We start from the raw sequence: 26,037 nt of genomic DNA, 5'->3' as shown, positions 1-26,037 counted from the left end.
ACAATCCCTCAAAACTACATAGTTGTTGCTAGTTGATGTGCCAACTTAGAATGCTCAAGAGCGTAATTCCTTATAACCTCTTAGCGTCGACCACAACAAGCATCTTTGCCACCCATCTGATCACTACACAACATGCTAACAAGGACTTCGACTCTCTACGGAAACACAAATCACAACACCTTGACGACGAGGAAATAATCTAGAATTTAAAATATTAGGAAACGAAAATTAGCAACTAAATTGTATCTAACAGCGTATGTTAGATCACCTTTTAAACATTGCCCTTCTCCTCATTCTCTATCCAATGAGTACACATACTTCTCTACCATGACTTTCTTGGTATCAAAATGGCATGATCATAGGACCATTTGTTGGCATTTGAGTTGTTTTACATAATTTTCTTGGATGGCTTGTATGGGAATATGTTTGCAATTACCCTTACAATGATCATAAAGAATGCCTAGGAAACCCTTAATAATACTTACAACTTTCTTTCTTCACGGTGATTATAAACTTCAGTTTAGCCTTCAGGCATGTAGATGAGTTGGTAGAACCATCGATTCTACACGATGAATGGCACACTTGTTGAACCGTTGAGTTGGTAGAACCATCGATTCTACACACACTTGTTGAACCGTTGATTCTACACTAACATATAAACTTCGGTTTAATAGAGCATTTGTTGTATGCCACGCAAGACCTCCAGGTTGCAAGTCCGGTAAAACTTAACAAAGCTGTGCATTCGCCTGTGCTGCAGAGAGTGCCCAAAACAGTGAGAGAAAGCTATGGTGATGCTTACAGCTTAGTAATCAGTAAAGCCCAATAGAGGGCAGGGAATGCTTGATACCTGATCCAAATTTACAAGGAAACATTTGCCATCGTCCTCATGGCTTCCTCTGCTGGATCCTCCCTCTCAGTAATGACTTGCCCTGATTCACTGCAGAGGCACTCATTTTCTGGTTCAGAGTTCAGACAGGTCGCCCTTTCTCAAACGCATTTGCAGGCGAGGCTGTGTATAAGACAAGGTGCAGCGGTTATGGTGGCATCCTCTGCAGACTCTGTATCGTCATCATCATCATCATCATCACTAGCTGAAGATCAATTGAGCTCCGTTGAGAAGAAAAGGGCCCTTAGCAGAAGGGCTTTTGCGGCCTTTGTTGGCATCCTTACCCCCACATCCATGGTTTCCAAAGCCAGAGCTGATGAGGGTATGGCCTTTTCTTTTGATTTTCCGCCAGTTTTTGATTTTTCTGATATTAAAAAATATTTATATCTTCTCAAAAAAATAAAAATAAAATCTTTCTGGGTTGCTTAGAGCTTATGAGAATATGGGATATTGTATGGCCATTTGAGGCCACTTTGTCCAAGCTTAGTAATTAGTTGATATTCTTCTTCAAAATTCTTATGTTTTGCATTTTAAAGATTAATCCATGACATTGTCTCCCAGCCTTAAACTCATGAGACTATACTTAATGGTACTGGCTATGCCTATGCATTGCTAAGGTTAAGCTAAGTACTGCCAATTTACAATCACGGGCTCCTGATCAGTAGAACACACGGCACCGTCTCTTGACAGTCACAGCCATTCTGGCAGGCTCACTGAAGGAGGTTGAACGGTCACATTCACTATCAGAATCAGCTTTTGCCATGGCTGTCAGTGCTGATGTTGTTCATGACATACAGGAATGTCCCAAGATTGGCCTTCTTCAAAATTCTTATGTTTTGCATTTTAAAGATTAATCCATGACATTGTCTCCCAGCCTTAAACTCATGAGACTATACTTAATGGTACTGGCTATGCCTATGCATTGCTAAGGTTAAGCTAAGTACTGCCAATTTACAATCACGGGCTCCTGATCAGTAGAACACACGGCACCGTCTCTTGACAGTCACAGCCATTCTGGCAGGCTCACTGAAGGAGGTTGAACGGTCACATTCACTATCAGAATCAGCTTTTGCCATGGCTGTCAGTGCTGATGTTGTTCATGACATACAGGAATGTCCCAAGATTGGCCAAATTTGCAGAAAAGGGGCAGAAAACAGGCCGCCTTAGGGCCATTCTCGCACTCAGAATGGCCTTCTAACTCACGTGGGATTGATTCTGGCTTTGATATTGTGATCCTTGTTGGTGTGCAAGGGTCCAATATATACCAACAACAATTCTTATTGGGCAACTGTTTAGCATATACCCGTGGCGAGCATATACTGACATTCAAATGCCAAGTTGAAGAAGGGAAAAATAAATCTTTCAACTTTGTAGAAGTAAAGTGTCGAGAAACCGAAGATCTGTAGTGATGTGAGGGTTGTGGTGCTTTAGCCCTTGTATGGGCTTGTTGACTGTATGAATGCATGTATACATGCACTGGATATGGTAATTCCATGTTGTTTAGAACTTTGGCTTATATATCTTTCATATCAAACTGCCCTGTCTTTATAGGGCTAATTATTTCTTCTCAACTTCAAGGAGAAGCAGCAAAGTTGATGCATTACACATTGATTGGGCACTCGTCAGGTCTGGCGTTTGAGAGGGCGAGGAGTAGAAGTCTTTCAGCAAGTGTTCCTCATAGCAGCTCAAGTTGTAATCAGAAGTGCAAATGTCGGAGCACTTAACCATTATGTAACATGCGGAAGCTTACAGACAGGATCATACTTTGGATAACGAATATTCAGCACCTTTGTTCTAGATGATTGTACAATGTAGCGGAAGTAAGAGAGAGAGAGAGAGAAAGAAAGAAAGAAAGCTGTATTAACGTCTACTAGAGGCCGAACTCGACCTATGAGACAAATCAATGTACAACTGTCAATGTCTTCTGGATGTCCAAAAAAAAAGAGGACAAAATGAACATGAAATAAACTATGAAAGTATTGAGCTAGTGGGGGGGTGTGATGGATGGAGCACTACTGCTAGAGGCTCAGTATGCAACCTATATGCGTAGGGTATACAAGAATGCAATGCAGATCTGTCTAGCTCCAACCAGGACCATAATGGGGGTGTAATATGTGATACATAGGCGATGGCGAGGCAAAAATATCTCGGAGCATGATCTCCGGGTGTGAGTGTAAGTGAGCTAGTAAATCTTCCTGGCGGAGTCGTAAATGTAATCCCCAGGTACACATGAGAGTCTACCACCTCTACCTGTCCTCCTGCTAGTGTGAAGATGGCCTGTCGCGTCGAATTGGCCTTGAGGTGTGGAAAATCATGGCCTTGGTTTTCCCAAGGTTCACTATAAGCCCTTTGTGTGTGCAGAAGTCATCGAGTGCATGGAGATGGTGCTGTAGTCCCATCCGCGACTCAGAGACCAGAATAATATCATCTGCATATAGCATAATGTGGACTGTGGTACCTAAGACGTCTACCCCGTCCCCACCACCGTGACCAATGAAGTCAGCCACCTCATCGATGTATAGCCCAAATAGTGTAGGAGAGAGTGGGCATCCTTGCTTCACACCTATGGTGCTAGCAATAACATCAGATACCCCCCCGGGGCATCGTATGCGCCCGAAGACCTGCTCATATAAAGCATAGATGTCCCAAACCATCTCTGATGGGATCCCCAATGACTGTAGGCGCTGGAAGAGTCTCTCTCGTGGCACCATGTCAAATGCTTTGCGGAAATCCACAAAGCAGCAATATAATCTCTTCTCCCGCGCACTAGCCTGGTCAATCAGACATCTCAGAGTGAATATATGGTCAATAGTGGAGAAAGCTCATCGGAATCCAGCCTGCCCTGGTACTCGCAGTCCCTCCTTCTTTGCATATGAGCTCAACTCTACCTCGAGCACTGCGCCATAAAGTTTGGCCAATGTATGACCAATCATGATAGTCCTGTAGTTGCTGGGTCTAGCATGTCTCCCGCTTTGTGGAGAGGCACGATGGTGTGCATAGTCCACTCAGCTGGTAGGCCCTCCACTAGTGCCCTATTAAAGAGGTGAGCAACAAAGGTCCCAGTGTGTCAGCTGCATAAATAAGATGCTCACTTTGTATACCTGTGTGGTCAGCCGATCTCCCATGCTGAAACCGGCGGATAGCTCTCTCTACCATCAAGGCGGTAAAGAAAGTAGAGGTGGTAGGGCGGGATTCTTGTGGCTGTGGTATGGGCGGCTGCTGAGGGATATGGTAGAGGCTCTTTGCATATGTGTGCCATGTGTGTGGATCCTCAATCGGGGTACGAGGGCGAGGCTCTCTCATCCTGCGCCATGCAGTGGCTCATCTCTGCTCATGAGTAGGTGGTATATATCCCAGTATTGTGCCTCCTCATATGCACGCCTCTTACGGCGTGTGAGGATCCTCATCTGTCGGCTTGCCTGTCTCTGTGTAATGGTCCCCAGTGCTCTCTGGGCACGGAGGTGTCTATATAGCTCTCTGCACTCATCATCATACCACCGATATTCTGGGGCATGCTCCCAGATCTATCTGTGTGTGCAATGTGTGTATGATGGGGGAAGCTGCGGGTGGCGGCTTAGTAGAGATGACAGCTGGGTGGTGAGTGTGTCTAGAGGTGACAGGGGATCCATCTGGAATAGCCCGTCATATACATGATGCTCATATATGTCTGCCAAGTCATGGGTGAAGTAGAAAGTTGTATGCGATGCCTGTGTGGGTGTTGGTGTGGAGCTCGCTAGACAGTAAGAGGTACGTGTGATCCGCACCAATAGGACAGGGGGGGATGGTGAAAGATGTCACTGCTTGTGTGGTGTCCATGGACCCCATGATGTAGTCCACTGTGCCACCCCCACCAAGTGCTCCTCTTCACTTTTGCTATACACCAAGATATCATCGAAAAACATCAACACAAACTTGAAGAGGAATGACTGTAGCACTTTCTTCATCAATGCTTGAAAAGTGGCCGGTGCATTACATAAACCAAACGGCATCACCATGAAATGATAGAGCTCTCTTTTGGTACGAAATGCTGTCTTGTGCTCATCCGCACTTTTCATTCTTATTTGGTGGTAGCCGGACCGTAAGTCAATCTTGGTGAAGAACTTGGTACCCTTAAATTCATCCAAAAGATCATTAATTCTTGGGATTAGGTACCTATTCTTGATGGTAATTTTGTTAACATTCCGATAATCAATGCACATTCTAAAAGTCCCATCCTTCTTCTTCACTAATAAAACGGGTGATGCAAATGGCGATTGACTCGGTTCCATCCAACTAATATCAATGAGCTCTTTAACTTGCTTTGCCACTTCATCCTTTTCCACTTTTGACAACCTATATGGAGGTTTGTTGATTGGCCTTGCATTTGGCTCCAACTCAATTGCATGATCAACCTTCCTCATTGGTGGCAAGCACTTGGGCATATAAAACACATCTTCATACTCTTTAGGTAACTTCTTCATGTCCTCATGTGTAACTTTTCTCTTTTTCATTGTCTTCATTTTTACAAAGCTGTAAAACATACATATAGCCACTCTTCTTCAATTCCCTCTTGAATTGTGTGCTATTGATTAAGGTTAACTTTGAGGTGTGAAAACTATGCAACGTAATGGTCTCCTTTCCATGCATAAACCTCAAAAAGCCTTGCTTCAAATTCATGGAAAAGGTTCCAAGAGTTGATAGCCAATCACACCCCAAAACCATATCAATGGGTCCCATATCGAGCACCAATAATTCAGCTTTGCAAGTGTACTCTTTTGAGAGCATCAATTCCACATTTCTGCAAATCATTGTGCAATCCATGCTATCCCCGTTTGCTACTTTAAATTTTCTTTTCATTGCCAATGCATCCGGATATGATTTCAGATTTTCCGATGACTTGTAGTTCACAAAACTATGTATGCTACCGCTGTCCACCAACACAAATGCATCTCTTCCCTTGACCTTAGCCTTGAATCTCAATGTATGTGTCCCTTTGCAACTGGCATAAGATTCATTGGATATGGAACAAAGAGAAGTATTGTGTTCATATGCATTTGTAGCACCCAAAGTATGAAGTAATCCATCATCATAATCATGAAGATCACCAAGATAGCCACCGCGGTCAAAAGGAAACTCCCCATCCAGATCTAAAGAATAGTCGACATCCACAAACTCACATGGCTCTTCAAATGGTTCCAATTCTTTGTCATTAGTGTCATCTACCACCTCCGAATAAACCATATCGATCTTGACATTGCAGGCTTTGCACTCCTTTCAATGATCCTTGCTATACTTCCCACCACATTTGTAGTATAGGTTTTTGTCCCTCATCTCATTAATGCGATCTTTCTTCACAAATTTGGTCTTGGTGACCCCATCATTAGTTGGCTTTGCACCCGCTTGTGAAGGCTTTTGAGAAGTATTTCCATCTTTGAAAGCACCTGCATTGTATGGTTTTCCACCACTACCATAGACGGTGGGAAATTTGGGTACATTTGGAGTGGTAGGAGATGGCTTTGTGAAAGCATTTGACCCATAATCCGGCCGACGGTTCACCCAAGTATTTGCATACTTTTCTTCATATACTTAAGCCAAGTTCATTGCATCCTTGAGAGTTGTTGGTCTTTGTGCCTTCACATCCGTCCCAATTGCATTCTTTAAGCTCTTGATGTACTTGACTATTTTGAATTCTTCACTAAAACCTTTAACATGAAGCATAAGTTTGAGAAACTTATGCATATACTCCTTCACACTCAGGTATCTTTGTTGTAGATCATCCCATTCACAAACCATTTTATCCTTGTGCATCTTGGAAGTGAATGTGTTCCTCATATCTTCTTTGAAAGCATCCCAACTTGTGGCCTCATAACCTTGTGATTGAAGATGCCTCCACCATGCATGAGCATATCCTTCCAAGTGTAAAGTGGCGAAGTAAACCATAGCTTTTTCACTTCGAGGGTTCATCTCAAAATAGAGATCCAATTTGTTGACCCGCTCCTCAAAGACATCATTATTAGTGCCTTCACCACTAAACTTTGAGAGGACGATCTTATTCTTCACACCCTTGAATTTATCTCTATTGCCATGATGGTCACCACACCTATGCATAGGTCCATCCACATAATTATTGTAATCCTCAAGACTCACCAAAGAAATCTTCCTCAACATGAGGTCTTGATGCACCGCCTCGATGAGTATTCTCTTTGAATGGAACGTGACCATTACTCCTTGGGACTCTTGAACCTTCATTTGGAGATGCATGACCTTTGCCTTTGGCATCACTGGGTGAGTGTGTAAACATTGGGATGCGCATAGCACCATGAGTAGAATGGAAATTTGGGTGATAGTTCTCCTTGTCCTCAACATGAGCTTGTCGAACTTGTGAGACGGTCCACCCTTGTCTTCATGTCTCCATGCATATCCCTAATCTCTTGCACAAGTGTTTTCGTTATGGTGTCCATAATCTCTTGCATCATACTTTCCATCATGTTTCTCATCATTATCATCATTTGTGACATATCATTTGTCATTGCGGGAATTGCTTGTGCATTTGCTCTCCCCATATGATTTGATGCATTGACCACATTTGCAAAACTTGGCCCAATTTGCACATGATTGACCCTATGTGCCGCATTTGCAATGTTGTCATCTTGTAGATTCACACCCTCATCACCAATCTCTTCTACATGATCCTCATTCACCATTTCCCTATCTTCTCTTATCTCATGAAGCTTCATTGCTTGCTTAGACGGACATCCCCTTGGCATAATGGTTGAAAATGGAAAAAGGCTAGTAGAAGGCTTGAATGATGTCGGAATTGAATGATCTAGGACTCTATTGAAAGCTCTTGAGGTATAGAATGCAAATATTCAAGACCATAAAATTTTCAGTAGCCCTAATATTCTCTGTTTTAGGGTTTTTACAGCACCGCTAAAAATCAAAATTAGGCTATAGAGTACTCAAAAGTCATCGGATTTGAAATTTGATGTGTGGGCTTGTGATGACAAGTACTAACTATGCCGAAGAGGGTTTGACCAAAGTCAAAGTCTAGATATCTTGTGTTTTGACTTTTTGGTCGAAGTCAACCATATAGGTTTGACTCCCCAAACGACATCAGATTCGGGTGTACTATGGATTGTTGGGAAGCCCTAATGATGTACATCCATCTTATGATGTCATTTGTCCCAAATAGCTCGCTGTTTCTGACTGGGCACACATTTGACCTCCTATGAAAAATGGTAAGTTGGGGATCCAAATGATGTCAGAATAGAGAGGTTTAAGGCTTGTTGGGAAGGTATAAGGGAGTACTAAGAGCCTATATAATCACCCAAACTCCAGCCCTAATGCAATTTTATTGAATTAGGGTTTTGTGAATTTGCAGATTTTGTTCAAAAGCTCCTTTGGTACCCATTTGCCTTCCACATGTTCCACATGTACCACCCTTTGTTTCCAAGCATCTTTGGCATCCAAAAGCAACTTATATATGTCCACAATTGTCCTCAATCCCAACCATACATGTAAAATTTGAAAAATTTTGGCATGGTCTCCTTTGTATTAGTAACCAAATCTCAAATTTCTGATGTACTCAAAATTCAACCAATGTTCTCTTGGCAATTGGCATAGCATCAAGGCATATCTTCATTGCATAATGCATTGACCAATGGCATAATACATGTGATCTTTGAGCCGATGAAGATTGATTGTTGATGGGAGCTTTGCTTGCTAATCTTTTAGCTAAGCCTTCCCATCCTCGTACTAAAGTTTAGAGTCCGATGGCAAGAGTTGGGGCCATTTCTACACTAAAGAAGATAATGCTAATCTTATGTTTAGCAAAGACACGAAAGAGAAGGAGAGATAGACCTAATCTACTGTATATTGCCAAAACATGCTATATATACAATGATCTTGCTGATTCACAGCTTCATGATGCATACCAAAGATCCTTGCAACCCTCTACTTGCAATCGAACAAGAGAAGCTCCTGCTGATCCACCACTGTGTCCTTGTTGCCTTGCAGACTCTGACAAATGGATCCTCTTGATCTTTGAATGATCATTCTAAGGAATGCCTAATGATCCTATTTATAGGAAAAAGGAATGAATTCATAATCAAGTCGGTTTTGCCTATTTTTCCCACAAAACATTGTCCAAAAAGTCATATTTTGTGTCCAAACTATGCCGAAAAGGTGTCCCAACCATTGGGCTATGTCTTGGGCACTTCCGGGAGCTTGTAGGGCTGCAAAATCTGCTCTAAATTTGCTCTTGAATCTTCCCATATATTTGCTAATGAGAATATACATGTCTATGAGCATTGGGATGAACGGATGCACATGACATCCCCTCTTGCTAAGCTTGGAGCAGTGGGGTAATCCATACACCTTTGCTCCGATTCCGTTCTGGTCCAATTGAAGATTGCACTTCATATCCATTGGCTCAATCGCCAAGCTCTCTGATTTGGTCTTCAAGTTCTCTGGCTTGGTCTTTGGATCTTCTGAAAACTCCTCTGAAATTGTCGAGATGACCTCATCCTTCTCCAAATAGGATTTGGAGAGATCCACCTCCTTGGGAACTATCGGGTTGACCTCATCCTCCTCCAAATAGGATTTGGAAAGATCCACTTGCTCGATCTGTAGTTACGGTTCTGGTTTGGCTTCTGGCTCTAGCTTTGGCTTTGGTTCTGGTTCTGGCCTGTGCATCCCGGGTAATGGCACCTCCTCGGAAACACCTCTTTTTGTGATCACGTCTCCCGAGAACTCTTGTCTTAGAAGCTCTCTTTTTGTTGGGTAAACGCTCTCGGTCATGGGCTGCTTCACAACCCTAGGTGATTCCTTCTTGGCCTTTGTTGATACTGCCATGAATTGTGTCCATGTCTCCTTGAGCTGTGTCCATCTTTGCTTGTATAAAAGTTGGCCTTGACGCGCCTCTTCTTGAAGCTCTTCTATGAGTTGTTGCCTAAACTTGGCTCCAACGATAATTTGTTTATACTGAGCATAGCGTTCTTGTTCCCCTTTGTATCGTTCTTCATCTTCTCGTCCCCGACAACGCTGCAAAGTCTTGAGAAAGTCATCGTCCATTGCCTCTGAACTCATGATATTATTTTGCTGTTTTTTTTTGTTGTAATCAGCCCAAAAACCCTAACTCTAGAGTTCTACATGCTTTCTAAACTCCCTAGGATCATGCTAGGTTGAAAACTAGACTTTCTAGCACTATACTATGCTGAAATGAGCAAAAAGCTGATGCAAAAATGCAAGCCCTAATCTTGCTCGTAAACCCTAAAACGCAAACCCTAATTTCAGAAACTCTAATTCAGCATGCACCAAACATAAGCTAAGGGTTGTCCTAGGATGACCTAAGCTCTAATACCAATGTAACATGCCTTGCGGAAGCGTGTTCATGATTAACGCTAAGCAAAGAAGATAACGCTAATCTTATGTTTAGCAAAGACACAAAAGAGAAGGAGAGAGAGACCTAATCTATTGTATATTGCCAAAACATGCTATATATACAATGATCTTGCTGATTCACAGCTTCATGATGCATACCAAAGATCCTTGCAACCCTCTACTTGCAATCGAACAAGAGAAGTTCCTGCTGATCCACCACTGTGTCCTTGCTGCCTTGCAGACTCTGACAAATGGATCCTCTTGATCTTTGAATGATCATTCTAATGAATGCCTAATGATTCTATTTATAGGAAAAAGAAATGAATTTGTAATCAAGTCGGTTTTGCCTATTTTTCCCAAAAAATATTGTCCAAAAAGTCATATTTTGTGTCCAAACTATGCCGAAAAGGTGTCCCAACCATTGGGCTATGTGTCTTGGGCACTTTCGAGAGTTTGTAGGGTTGCAAAATCTGCCCCTGAATCTTCCTATATATTTGCTAATGAGAATATACATGTCTATGGGCATTGGGATGAACGGATGCACATGACAGAACTGAACAATAAATTTGTGCCGAGTGACTTGAAAAGTGAAGTCCGGAAATGTATTGTAAACTTAGGATCTCGATTTGAAATAATGGACTTTGGCAACCCATGTATCTTGAAAACATATTGAAGAAATAGTGAAGCAATATTCGGAGCTTGAGCTGTCTTCTAGCATGGTATAAAATGTGCCATTTTGGACAATCTATTGACCACCACCATTATCTGAAACGAGACCCAAGCAGGGGTCACCCCTTCCTGGACTCACCTCTCCAGTTAGCACTCTATTATACACTCTTAAAAGACAATAGCACAAGACAAAATAGCAAAAAGTAATTAACAACTCTGAGCATAGATAGATGACACCACACTGAGGCCGGAACGGCCGGCCCCCCCCCAAGGAAATGATATTATTACTTGGGAGAATTTGTTACAAGTACACGGGCCCAAGGCCAGATTTCCAATAAGCAATGCACAATGAAAACAAAGTATCAAACCCAAACATGTTTGTTGATGCCGAGTCTGAAGTCACCAAGGGCTGCCCCGTCCATAGCACCTTCCAGAGTCACACTTCGCGTGCAATCCACCCGTCCCTGGCACTACGGATCACGCCGTGCCAGTCCTAGCGATGGGGCACCCTCACGGAGTTGACTCGGTGAATGGAAGAGGAGTCCAGACATAGGAGAGCAGGAGAATTCCTCATTCTTCGCGATGAAAATCTTCTGGAGCCATCGTACCTGCTGTTGTACCTGCTGTACCTGCTGTACGACCAGAATCAGCAATTAATGAAGGTACTGTACCTGCTGTACCTGCTGCTGTACCTGCTGTACCTGCTGTATGACCAGAATCAGCAATTAATGAAGGCACTGTACTTGCTGTACCTGCTGCTGTACCTGCTGTACCTGCTGTACAACCAGAATCAGCAACTAATGATGGTACTGTACCTGCTGTACCTGTTGTACCTGCTGTTGTACCTGCTGTACCTACTGTACCTGCTGCTGTACCTGCTGTACAACCAGAATCAGCAATTAATGATGTGCTCCAGCCTGTTTTCTCTAAATCCCAGCCAACAGTTGTGTTTTCTTCCTCCAAAATGCAAGGGAGAGGGCTGGAAGTGAGGCGCCTTCCTCCCATGCACATAATTGGGTGTGGTAGGTGGGGTAGGTGGCCAACCCCCACCCCACATGCTAAAAAAGGGTGCCCAGGCCAAAAGAAGGTGCCCACACTTATAAAGTGTCCACCTACTTTTAATGAAGTATGAAACCTGTAAGTTATAAGACTTATAACTTAAAACTCTTATTAAAATAAGGATTTCCCACCTGTTCACACGCCACAAAACCTGTCAGAAGACAAGGCATTCCACGGCTCACGGGAGGGCGTCCCCGACCCCTGAGCTAGACACACATGTCAGGCATGCAAACAAAACCAGTTCACGCGAAAACATTTCAAAGGCAGGCAAACATGAGTGCACAATGCAACATTGTTAAAGGATAATCTCCGTTCATGTACTTGCACAATACTTGACATTTCCGGGCACAAACAGGCCCACCGGAAAGTCAATTCTAGGTACACACACAGTGTACAATCCACCCGTCCCTGGCACTACGAATCACGCCGTGCCAGTCCTAGCGGTGGTAATCCAGAAACATACACCGTGTGCAATCCACCCGTCCCTGGCACTACGAATCACGCCGTGCCAGTCCTAGCGATGGAGCACCACTACGGAGTATGCTCATCCAGAGCCCAAAGCTCACACAAGAAGATAAGAGGACCATTAGATAGCTCAATGGTGACATCTCCCCGTCTTCTAAACAGTTGTCCGCAACTGAAAAGCTTCCAAATAGTCATGGAGAAGCTGCGGATAATCTTTGAAGTAGTCCTCATCAACCCACTTAGCATCAATGGGGAGATAATTCTTGAACTTCACCAAATAGCGTCTTACAAGCTTGCCTGCAGATAGCTTACGCTCTTTATGAAACACAATCTGCTCTGGTTGCAAAATCTCTTCCAACTCATCCACTTCTGGTGGATCCTCAATGATAGGAAGACTTGGTTCCGGACCCACATACTTTCGTAAGAGGCTAACATGGAAAGCATTATGTATCTTCCAATGAGATGGCAATGCTAAACGAAAAGCAACTTCATTGATCTGCTCAATGACCTTGAAAGGCCCATAATACCTGGATGAGAGCTTGGGAAACATCCCCTCCTTACCAGATCTCTTACGGAGTCTAGCTTATTCGAATTTCAGCAATACCCAATCATTTACCTTGACATCCAAATGCTTTCTATGCTTGTCCGCAGCCTTCTTATGCTTCTCTTGAGAACGGGCTATGGCTGTCCGTACCTGTGCAAAGGCAATATCCAAGTCCCTGACAAAGTCATCAGCAGCAAAAATCTCATCCTTAGTACGTAGGATGGGAGGCAATACCACTTTGCCATAAACTATCTCAAAGGGAGCCTTCCCAGTAGAAGCATGCACCGTGTTATTGTATGCAAACTCCACAAGTGGCAAATACTTTTCCCACAAAGTCTTTTGATCAGCTACATAGCATTTGAGAAGGTCCAATACGGCTGAATTGGCTGCTTCACTTTGACCATCGGTTTGAGGATGAAAAGCGGATGAAAAATTCAGCTTTGTGCCCATATTGTCAAAAAGTGCTCTCCAAAAGAGACTGGTAGTTCGAGGATCACGGTCACCCACAATAGATTTAGGCATACCATGATGCTTGAATACCTGTGATAAGAAAACTTTTGCCATATGATCTGCCTTGATCGTTTTCTTGACCGGCAAGAAATGAGCTTGCTTGCTAAACCGGTCAACGATAGTCCATATAGCATCATTACCTTGCTGAGTGCGAGGCAAATCCATGATGAAATCCATAGCTATACTCTCCCATGGCTGCGAGGGAATAGGCAATGGTAGAAGCAATCCAGGAGACTTCTGACGATCAAACTTGACCTTTTGGCAAGTAAGGCAAGCACGTACATAAGCCTCAATGTCCTTCCTCATCCCTGGCCAAAAGAAGTAGCGTTCAACCATATGAGTAGTAGGTAGAATACCTCTATGTCCTGCATACGGTGGAGCATGGCATTCTTCCAACACTTTTTGCCTCAAATCTGTGAGCACACAAAGGCAATTATCTTTAAGGAGATACCCATCTTTGATCACATATGATGCATGAGTATGACCAGCCACCAAATCAGCCCATAAATCTGAAAAATCAGCATCTATATGGTACTTATTTTGCATAGACGACAAGTCTCCATGAGAGGCAATTGAGATAGAGGCTACATACGGCCTTCGAGACAATGCATCGGCCACCACATTCTTCTTTCCCGGTGTATGCACAATCTGAAAATGAAACATAGAGAGGAAATTTGCCATCCGCATATGCTTCTCTGAGAGCTTAGTTTGTGTGAGAAAATACCGTAAGCTTTGGTTGTCGGTCTTCACCATAAACTCTGCACCGAGAAGATAGTGCTTCCAAATGGTCAATGCATGAATCACTGCCAATAGCTCCTTCTCATAGATCCCCAAAGAAAGCTCCGTATCACGCAAACGGCGGCTCTCAAATGCCACGGGGTGTCCTTCCTGGTTTAGGACAGCACCTAAACAATCTCCACATGCATCACATTCCACAAAGAATGGCTTGTGCAAGTCAGGAATGATCAACACGGGCCCAGATATGATTGCATCCTTTAGTGAATAGAAAGCTTTGCTTTCCAATGAAGTCCACTGAAAGGAGACTTTCTTCTTTGTCAACTGATGAAGAGGGGCAGCAATCAAAGCAAAATGCCATATGAACCGTCTATAGTATGAGCATAACCCAAGAAAACTACGAACCTCATGCACTGACTTGAGTTCAGGCCAATTCTTGATAGCCTCAATCTTGGCAGGATCCATTCGTATGCCATCTTGAGAAACAATGTGCCCAAGATAATGAATTTCGGAGAGGAAGAACTCACTCTTCTTAGCATTGATGTGAAGTCTATGCTTTCGGAGTTCTTCAAAGACTATGGCCAAATGCTTTCTGTGCTCTTCTTCACTCTTGGAATAAACCAAGATGTCATCGAAGAAAACTCCAGTGAAAGATCGATGATCTCTAAAAATCCTGTCCATCATACGGTTAAAAGTGGCAGGAGCATTTGTAAGACCGAAAGGCATAACAAGATACTCATACAAACCAAATGCTGTCCTGAAAGCGGTCTTATGCACATCCTCTGGTACTACCCGTACTTGATGATATCCACTCTTCAAATCAATCCGGCTGAAATATGCCGAGCCATCCAATCTATCCAAAATATCATCAATGCGAGGAATAGGAAACCTATTCTTGATGGTTAGCTTATTTAGAGCCCGATAATCCACACACATACGATAAGAGAGATCCTTCTTCTGCACTAGAAGTACGGGAGAGCAATACGGTGAAGAGCTAGGGCGGATCAAACCTTTTTGCATGAGCTCATTGACTTGCTTCATGATCTCCTCCTGCTGTGATGCACTCACACGGTATGCCGGCCTATTTGGTGGAGAACTGCCAGGCACAAGGTCTATACGATGATCCTCCGGCCGTGGTGGTGGTAGCTCCCCTGGAAGTGAATCTGTAAAGCAATCTTCATATTGTTTCAAAAATTCCAGCCTATCACATGTGAGAGAATCAAGAGAATGATCAACATGGTCTACTCTATCACGAACAAAAATCATGTACGAGCAAAGACCCTTTCTCATGGCTTTATTTATTTGTATGTGGGATACAATAGGGATAGAATTCCCTTCCACACCGGCATCAATAACATGCTCTTTGCCCCTATGCATAAATGTGATCCGGTTGGTCTTGTAAGCCTTGCGAGGATCAAGACGGGAGTGCCAAGGCTTTCCAAGCAATACATCACACCCATTTAATGGTGCAATGAGGAAGTTCTCATGGTCCAAATATCCCTGAATATGCATGCGAAGCTTGCCAATAAGGGGTGTGACCTTGACTTGCTTGCCAACAAATGCACTTCCGGCCTCAATCTCCGGTCCCATGTCATCCACACTAATGCCCAATGCTGTAGCCATTTCCAATGATATGAAGTTGTCCGTGGCACAATCATCAAACATAAATAATGCGGGTTGATCTTTGAGCTGTCCCCATGCCTTGCATACCATCCTATCCAAAGCATCATGGGCTGTCCCCCCTTGTACATCGGGCACCATATGCACATTAACCTTGGTTTCCTTTGCATCCTCTTTGCCTGCTTTCTTTGGGCATTGCCGGACCATGTGATCTTTACTACCACAAGAAAAGCACTTACCGTCACGTATATATTGCACCCTTTGTTCCGGAGTAAGTCCATAGTTAGGCCTTTTGTTGGGACGCTTCTTCTCTGAGGTACTTTCAGCTTTTGGAGCTCCCTTAACTTCATTGGAGTCCCTTTTTGGTGGCTGTCCACCCTTATGCAGATTTGGGACAGCCTTGTCCTTCCCCTTTTGAGCATGTCCATCTCTATAATTTTGCTTCAGCTTTTGCTCCAATTGTTCGGTGGCCAAAGCAGCTGAAATGAGCTGTTGTAGAGTGTGGTTTGGGTACAACTCCAAGCCCGATTGATAAACCGGTTGGAGTCCCGATTCAAACTTTCTCTTGCGTTCCTCATCATTTACCTGCATAATAGGGGAAACTTCCAAGAGTGTTTTCCAAAACTTGGATACATAAGCATGAACTGACTCACCTTCATTCTGCTTAACCCAATCCCACTTCTTGCGGATGTTCTTCTTGGCATTAGGGGGTAAGAATTGGACATAGAATCTAGTTTTAAATTCAGCCCAAGTGTCCACGGGAGTGCCTGAGAGCTTTTCTGCAAGCCACCAATGAGCGGCCGTGCCCTTCAAGAACATGCTGGCATGCCTCACCTTGGACTTTTCTGAAAAATCCTCATCACTAAAAGCAATGTCAAATTGGGAAACAAATGACATAACCTTGGAAGCATCAAACTCACCATGATATGTCTCGAACTTGACGGATTTGTCCCCGGCTTTGAATTCCTTTTGCTTATGAACATGATGCTCATAATCCCCATGCGTCCTCTTGATTCCACGTTCATGTGGATCAGCCCTGGCATCCATAGATGCTCCTGCATACTTAGGTGGCATACGTGGACGTGAAGCATGTGCTGTACCTGCATGCATGTGTGTAGCCCCACCACTATCTCTTGCAGCATAAGCATAATCCGGAGAGGATGTGGAGATGGGAGCATGAAGAATTGGCTCTTCATGGGAGAGTTCAACAGGTAAAGTAGTAGTACGGGGATGTCGGTGCTCTCTAAGCCCATGAGAAACCTGCAATGATGAAGAATGAGGCTTGTAACGATCATCTCTAGAAGTAATATTACCTTCATAGGCATGGCTATGCCTCCCATGTAAGGTAGAATCACGTCGGGATGTAATGGAAGGCTCCTCTTTGTGGACAACAGATTTCAGCTTTGGAGAGGCTATCCCAGGCATGTCCACCAATGGAGATCTCTTTATAACAAGCTCCCCATCCTGGCCCTGCAATACATCACCCTTATCCACTAAGAATGAAAGAGCTAGCTCACGAGGTTTCAGCCCTGATCCACGAGCCAAAGCTTCAAAGTCTTGAAAGACGGTAGCCTCCTTTTTCTTTGCATCTAGCACTTGTTGAATGTGTGGGTCCTCACGTAGGCTGGCCAATTCCATCTCCCTGGCATGGAGAAGCTCTCGCATACGCTGAATTTCTGCATTCATGGCACTTGGCTCTTGCTCTTGCTCCTGCATTTTCTCCTTGCCACGGGACGGCTGTCCCAACCATACATGATCACGGGCATAAGGCATCCGTCCACTTGCTTGTGTTCCACTGGAGTGCCCCTTTGAATTTGGCACTTCCCTGCTACTTGCTTGGCTAGCCATAATAAGAGTAAAGTCACTAATGGAGAGTGGTCAGGAAGCCTTTGGATCGTCTCCCAATGTAGAAAAAGGAAGATCCGTGCTCTGATACCACTGAAACGAGACCCAAGCAGGGGTCACCCCTTCCTGGACTCACCTCTCCAGTTAGCACTCTATTATACACTCTTAAAAGACAATAGCACAAGACAAAATAGCAAAAAGTAATTAACAACTCTGAGCATAGATAGATGACACCACACTGAGGCCGGAACGGCCGGCCCCCCCCCAAGGAAATGATATTATTACTTGGGAGAATTGGTTACAAGTACACGGGCCCAAGGCCAGATTTCCAATAAGCAATGCACAATGAAAACAAAGTATCAAACCCAAACATGTTTGTTGATGCCGAGTCTGAAGTCACCAAGGGCTGCCCCGTCCATAGCACCTTCCAGAGTAACACTTCGCGTGCAATCCACCCGTCCCTGGCACTACGGATCACGCCGTGCCAGTCCTAGCGATGGGGCACCCTCACGGAGTTGACTCGGTGAATGGAAGAGGAGTCCAGACATAGGAGAGCAGGAGAATTCCTCATTCTTCGCGATGAAAATCTTCTGGAGCCATCGTACCTGCTGTTGTACCTGCTGTACGACCAGAATCAGCAATTAATGAAGGTACTGTACCTGCTGTACCTGCTGTACCTGCTGGTGTACCTGTTGTACCTGCTGTACGACCAGAATCAGCAATTAATGAAGGTACTGTACCTGCTGTACCTGCTGCACCTGCTGGCTGCACCTGCTGTACCTGCTGTACAACCAGAATCAGCAACTAATGATGGTACTGTACCTGCTGTACTTGCAGTACCTGCTGCTGTACCTGCTGTACCTGCTGTACCTGCTGCTGTACCTGCTGTACAACCAGAATCAGCAATTAATGATGTGCTCCAGCCTGTTTTCTCTAAATCCCAGCCAACAGTTGTGTTTTCTTCCTCCAAAATGCAAGGGAGAGGGCTGGAAGTGAGGCACCTTCCTCCCATGCACATAATTGGGTGTGGTAGGTGGGGTAGGTGGCCAACCCCCACCCCACATGCTAAAAAAGGGTGCCCAGGCCAAAAGAAGGTGCCCACACTTATAAAGTGTCCACCTACTTTTAATGAAGTATGAAACCTGTAAGTTATAAGACTTATAACTTAAAACTCTTATTAAAATAAGGATTTCCCACCTGTTCACATGCCACAAAACCTGTCAGAAGACAAGGCATTCCACGGCTCACGGGAGGGCGTCCCCGACCCCTGAGCTAGACACACATGTCAGGCATGCAAACAAAACCAGTTCACGCGAAAACATTTCAAAGGCAGGCAAACATGAGTGCACAATGCAACATTGTTAAAGGATAATCTCCGTTCATGTACTTGCACAATACTTGACATTTCCGGGCACAAACAGGCCCACCGGAAAGTCAATTCCAGGTACACACACAGTGTACAATCCACCCGTCCCTGGCACTACGAATCACGCCGTGCCAGTCCTAGCGGTGGTAATCCAGAAACATACACCGTGTGCAATCCACCCGTCCCTGGCACTACGAATCACGCCGTGCCAGTCCTAGCGATGGAGCACCACTACGGAGTATGCTCATCCAGAGCCCAAAGCTCACACAAGAAGATAAGAGGACCATTAGATAGCTCAATGGTGACATTATCTGTGTGTTATCTTTCAAAGAAAGAGGTAAAGATGTAATGAAATCCATACTGATACTTTTCCAACGTTCATTTGGTACTAGAAGTGGTTGAAGAAGACCAGCTGGAGCTTGTGCTCGCTGCATCTAGCTCACCAAATGTGCCAGGCTGCTATGCTACTGCAAATCTCCCATCTTTGGCATGAGCCTGGCTGCCAGGCACCTGTAGGTGGGGCTGTGATTGGAATTGCTGCAATACGATGGTGAGAGACCTGAAGGGCTAGCCCTCCCCCATCCTCCTCATAAGCCATGACCTTTCCAGCCTCTTGTGGCCCAAGCAACAGTGCCCCATGTAATGATCTGGGTCGATGCCTTGTCCATAGTGAAGGTTGCGGAGAATTTGTTGCCAAATTTATTGAGCCTCGGGAAATCTCAAAGGCAATGTCTGTGGCCGCACTGCAAGCAAGCTGCTGGCCAACCTCCAACTGCCAGCCAATTACCGACTGCCAAACTCCTGTGTGCCATCAACCAAAGAAAGGGGGTGATCTTTCTAGGCCGAAAGTTGTCCCAAAGCCTCTTCCAGAAATCTGAAAGGAGGCGCTGTGATGAGAGGCTCTGTGATGTCCCGCTGTTGCCAGGGTGCCATCTATCTCTGGCATCTAGATCCTGCGGCCTAGCCGTGCTGTATATGCAAAGAAGGGGGCATCCAGAGTCTCCTCCCGATCCTTGGGGTCATGCCAAGTCTACTCTCCTAGGTCCCATTGTAGGCGCGTGAGAGGTCGGCACTCCCATATCCATAGCCGCTACGATCTCTCCCTGGCCGGCTTGGCCAGTGCTAGGTCTATGTGCCACTCCAGTGCCCGAAAACCAATCACCCATGGCAGACTAGAGAGATCCGAGCTCCCCTTACAGGCTTTCAGTGGTTACACCTTGCAGAGGGTGAGGGTGATGTGCCGCTGTTGCCAGGGTGCCATCTATCTTTGGCATCTAGATCCTACGGCCTAGCCGAGCTGTATATGCAAAGAAGGGGGCATCCAGAGTCTCCTCCCGATCCTTGGGGTCATGCCAAGTCTACTCTCCTGGGTCCCATTGTAGGCGCGTGAGAGGTCGGCACTCCCATATCCATAGCCGCTAGGATCTCTCCCTGGCCAGCTTGGCCAGTGCTAGGTCTATGTGCCACTCCAGTGCCCGAAAACCAATCACCCTCACCCTCACCCTTTGTAAGGTGTAACCACTGAAAGCTTGTAAGGGGAGCTCGGATCTCTCTAGTCTGCCATGGGATCCAATAGAAAAGTGAGCAGATTGCCGTTCTCATCTGCTCCGTGGACCGCTACGAGAATACCGTGTCTAGTAAATGATAGAATGTGCAGGGGAAGAAGGGAAAGTGGAAACACAGGAGAGAGAGTGAGAGAGAAAGATGGAGAGGAAACACAGGTGAGAACCTTCTCTCAATATCATCATCAAAAGGAATACATGTCCCGAGCAAGAGGGGAGAACCTCGTAAGTGAGGGACTGCAGCTAGGCAAGCTAGGCAAGCAATGCAAGCAGTAAAATATGAGGGAGGCATGTCGGCTATATATACCTCTACATGAAGGCAGCCGACTAGTGATAAATACCTCCACGACTGGGGAAAATCCCAAGACCATACAATGGGGAAATATGGGTAAAATATGAGTGAGGGGTGACTAGCCCCTTTGACTAACATGGTCAGTCCTAGAGGCTAAAATAGGACACCAAATAGGAAGCCAGCAAGTAGGAGATAATGTCAGCACTGGATGCTGAGTAAACTCGAAGAAGCCAGAGACGCCGTCCTCGATCAAAGATGAAAGACTGCAGAAACAGGTACCAAGAAAGCTCCACAAGTAATCTCCTCAGCAACTCAGCTACAAAAGCAACAGAACAAGTTGCCAGGTACACCATTCCTTTGGAAGAAAACAACCATATAGGCTGCGACGTGCTGCTCCAAATAATGGTTCCAAACCCAAGTGTAAGAACACTCCCCGAAGTCCTCCAAAAAACTCTGGAAGTACCACTGTGCCCCAGGCACGGTTAGCAACCACAGATCCAAAGCATCCCACCGGGTCCAAAAAACCATCCTCCAAAACAACAAGCCATCAGAACTCGCAGGGGGAGGGGCATCCTCAGAAGCATCACAAAGAGAGGCAGAGGTAGACTCTTCACAATGAGGAAGGGAAGCAGGAATATAAACTGCAGTGGCAACAAAGTCCTCAAAAGTATCACAGATAGCAGAAGATTGTTCCAGAAGTAGAACCAGATCCCAAGAATCAGCAATAGATAAAAGATCCATGTGAAAGGATCACACCGCAAAAGGGCAAAACACTCTCCTTGTTCTGCAAATACTGCAAAGAACACCAGCTCGGACAAAATAAACTCTGCTCAGGATCTCTGAAAAGATCACTGCTCTCCTCCAAATAACTGTAAACTCCTGTCAAAGAAGAATGTCTCCACAGATACAACACAGCTCCCGAAACTGATCCTCAAGTGAAGTAGCTAGAGAAGGGCCCCCTCTTGAGTGTAGAAAACTCTTGTGGGAAGCAAAACGTAGCCAAAACACTGCTATCCAGCAAAAATAGCACTCCACCGCCAACAAAAGGCAAGGAACATGTAGAAACCGGGAAACTGTGTAGGCCAGGAACAAAACACAGGTATAGATGCTTCAAAATCAGCAAAACGCTGACTGAAATCAGAAATTCAGAATCCTCCTCAAGTACCAAACTGCCTCCAAAGCCACAATCCAATCAAGAAACCCCCTCTGCAAGTGATCTGTGTCCACTGGAGAAGAAAACGCAGCCAAACAAGGGCTACAAACCTGAAAATTTAGGCCAACCAGTGTCCACACGTCCTATGAGGAAAAACACTGAAGAGAAGGTACCTTCGGGTCCAATAGATGAAGCCCAGTTGTTGAAGGTAGAGCTACCAGCAAGATCGGTTCAGAAAAAACGCAGCAACCATGGCTGCAAATCTGAAAACGCAGAGGTATAAGGGGCTGAATATTGAAACGCTGAAGAAATAGGTACACCCAAGCCTCAGATCAACAAATCAGCATCAGAAATCTGTAGAAGAAAAAAAACAGCAAAAATGCTCCTGCTGGCCTGTACAAAACAGGCGACCAGCACTAAGGGGGGGGGGGAGGGGAGGGGAGGGGAGGGGGGGGGTATGAATGCCGAGAACTGCTGTAGACAGCCACCTGAAGAAAAACGCAGCAACCTATGTGCTGCTGCCCTTGCTGAAAACGCAAAAACGCAGGTCTGTCCAGGGGCGGAAAAAACGCAGATATCAAGAGGTATAGGAGGGAGCATCCAACGCTGAAAATCACCGGCGCTCTGATACCATGACAGGTGAGAACCTGCTCTCAATATCATCATCAAAAGGAATACATGTCCCGAGCAAGAGAGGAGAACCTCGTAAGTGAGGGACTGCAGCTAGACAAGCTAGGCAAGCAATGCAAGCAGTAAAATATGAGGGAGGCATGCCGGCTATATATACCTCTACATGAAGGCAGCCGACTAGTGATAAATACCTCCACGACTGGGGAAAATCCCAAGACCATAAAATGGGGAATAAATATGGGTAAAATATGAGTGAGGGGTGACCAGTCCCTCTGACTAACATGGTCAGCCCTAGAGGCTAAAATAGGACACCAAATAGGAAGCCAGCAAGTAGGGGATGATGTCTAACAGTAAACACACCTAGTCACACTTGGGGGGGGGGGATGTGGGATAGGTGTCAGCCACTTTTGAGGGATAGCTGAGTCGATGTCGATGCTGAGCCTGTCTCTACCTCGGACCCTTGTCAAGCCTCTCTCCTGTACCTCGGGGGGTAACTGCCTGTGTGCTATCCAATCTCCAAGAGACCTGGCACGTCTTGTGCTCAAGGCGCCCCATGATACAAGTGGTCGGGTCCCCAACATGTGGCCATTGGTTAGACGGATCACAGGGTTCTAGACCAAAGGCTGCTAGAGCCGCTCCTGTGAAACATCCCCCCCCACCAAACCTCGAAGAGGGAGATATTTCATCACCGCCGCCACTGGAGCGTGAGGAGGTCGACCCTCCACTCAATCCTCTTAACTGGCGGGACCCCCTTGACCGTACGGAGTTTGAGCAAGAAATTGCCATCCTACTCGGTTGACAACTTCAGGCAGATCCCATCACCCACATCACGGACTGCATGGACATCCATGTCCTACGTCCTTACCTTGAAGCCAAGCATCACTAGTGGTGCGGCGAGAACACCCCCCAAGGGGGCACGGAGGATACGACCGACCACCCGCTCGCTGCTCGCTCCATCACGTTCGAACTCATGGTTGAGTAGCTGGCCTGGAGGTGCTGGAGCTATCTCATGCACCACCTTATGTAGGGCATAGAGGAATTTTGCCAATCACTCAATTTATTGAGAGGTATTTCTTTTGGCCTGCTATGCGCAAGGATATTGAGGCATATGTACATCAATGTATTGCTTGCCAAAAAGTAAAGTTCAGTAGGCAAAAGACCCCACGGTTACTTCATCCCTTACCTGTGCCAAACGAACCTTGGGAAAGCATAGCCATGGATTTCATCATGGATTTGCCTCGTACACAGCATGATGCCATATGGACTATTGTGAACATATTTAGCAAACAGGCTCACTTCATACCAGTAAAGAAGACCATGAAACTAGACCATATGGTTAAACTTTTTCTCTCACAGATCTTTAAGCATCATGGAATGCCTAAGTCCATTGTAGGTGATAGAGATCCCAAGACTACTAGCCGATTTTGGAGGGCTCTCTCCGACAATATGGGCACAAAACTTAACTTCTCGTCAGCTTTCCACCCCGAGACAGATGGACAGAGTGAAGCTGCAAACTCAGCTATACTTGATTTGCTTAAATGTTATGTTGCCGAGCAAAAGAGCATGTGGGAGAAGTTTTTACCATTGGTAGAATTTGCCTACAACAATACCGTACACTCTTCTATCGCAAAGCACCATTTGAGGTTATTTATGGCAGAGTAGTCTTGCCTCCCATTTTGCGTACAAAAGATGAAATCTTTGCAGTAGATGAATATGTACGTGATTTGCAGGATGCTTTTGCAAAAGTACAGACATCCATTTAAAAGTTCCAAAAAAAGCATAAAAAGGCTGCAGATAAGCATAGACTACACATTTATCTCAAAGAAGGAGATAGGGTATTGCTGAAATTTGATAAGGCCAGACTTCGTAAAAGACCTGGCAAGGAGGGTGCTACTCCTCAGCTTGCCAATAGGTATTATGGCCCTTTCAAAGTCACCCAAAAGATTAATGAAGTTGCATTCAGATTGGCTCTCCTAGATCATTGGAAGATTCATAATGCTTTTTATATGAGCCTACTTCGAAAGTATATGGGACCACAGCCTAGTCAACCTATGGAGGAGGACCCTCTTGAAGTTGAGGAAATGCAATAGATTCTCCAATCTGAGCAACTTCTTTTTCATAAGGCAAACAGACTCCTTGGAGGCCGTTTACAACGGCGGTATCTAGTGAAGTTTCACAACTATTCCGCTATGGATGCTAAATGGTTGGATGAACAAACATTAAAAGATTATTCTTAGATTTTGGATGCCTACTTGGAAGCTTTTCAGTCGTGGTCAACTATTTAGAAGAGGGAGGAGATGTCACCATTTGGCTCCTTGAACAACAAGGTATCCTTAAATAAATGTATAGATAGATTCTCATTGGATCTTTCTATGTATTTGGGCACGAGTTTGTTGGTGAATCACCCTCGGGATGTCCAGCGTTTGGACTTTGCTGATATGATTGTTGGGTTTTATGCTGTGTATGCACCTAGAGGAGTGCTAGTGATCATCAGTAGGTTACTGGGGCACTTTTTACTTCAGTTAGTGGAGGTTTTTTCCCCCAGTTTAGTTCAGTTTCACTTATATGCAGTTTATAAGTGTTTTGGTCCACCCGGCACATTTATGGCCGGACATGTGAACACTTATCTTTTAGGGTCACTATCATGTGGCCATTGTACTTGATTTTTCTTATCATTGAAGCATATTGGAAGTCGTGTTCTCTCATCTTGGTTTCCACGCTTGCTTGCTTGAACCTGTGTAAACCCTAACCCTAACCCTAACCCTTGAGTGCCTTCAATTGGTATCAGAGCTTTGAAGCTCTGCATTGTTGCTGCCCGTACAGCATACGTACACACCATTGTGCGCCGCCATCAGCTCAACGTGCGCATTAGCTGCCCATACGTACAGTCAAGCGCCGCCTACAACCTCAGTACCTGGTCGCCTTCAGTCGGGTACTGTACCTGCCCGTGCCAGGTCGCCTTCAGTCGGCCTTCAGCCCGTACACCTGTGCGCCGCCTGCATCGCCTTCAGCGTACGTGTACCAGCCCGTACAGTCAAGCGCAGCCATACAGCTGTGCGCCGCCTTCTGTAACTTGGTCGCCTTCAGTCGGGTACTGCAACAGTCAAGCGCCGCCTACTGTACCTGATTCGAAGACTGCGCCAGGACAGTACTGTGGAACTGGTAGTACACGACTGCATTAGTACAGTCAAAGTACATGAACAGTACAGCACCTCGACTGAGTTGCTGAGTACCTGCACAATACAGAAGTGGTAAGCATTACATATTTTGAATATTGGGCATTTTTATTTTCTCTGTGAAAATATATAGGCACAACAAGCAGATTTTCTAGCAAGAAAATA

The 26,037-nt window shown here is 45.1% G+C and overlaps 1 protein-coding gene across 5 annotated transcripts in view; it reads left to right on the top strand.

Moving 5' to 3' along the window:
• Positions 1 to 568: 568 nt before the first annotated feature.
• Positions 569 to 26,037, top strand: part of LOC147642164 (uncharacterized) — a 40,729-nt gene continuing 15,260 nt past the window's right edge. For 4 of the 5 annotated variants that reach the window (XR_015266724.1, XM_086803343.1, XM_086803339.1 and 1 more), the window contains exon 1: positions 651 to 1,208. Coding sequence is in view for 4 of the 5 variants with exons in the window: in XM_086803343.1 (XP_086659469.1) it covers positions 887 to 1,208 (322 nt within the window). In the remaining variant the exon portion in view is untranslated. Of the gene's footprint in view, positions 1,209 to 26,037 lie in introns of all 5 variants that reach the window. The other variant, XM_086803345.1, reaches the window with a different exon arrangement.

This window comes from Cibotium barometz, chromosome 1 (assembly GCF_041138505.1).
Source record: "Cibotium barometz isolate CiBa-2024 chromosome 1, ASM4113850v1, whole genome shotgun sequence".
In the NCBI taxonomy this organism is placed as follows: domain Eukaryota; kingdom Viridiplantae; phylum Streptophyta; class Polypodiopsida; order Cyatheales; family Cibotiaceae; genus Cibotium; species Cibotium barometz.
The sequence above is the reverse complement of the archived record's forward strand: the minus strand, read 5'-3'. Positions and strand labels throughout refer to the sequence as shown.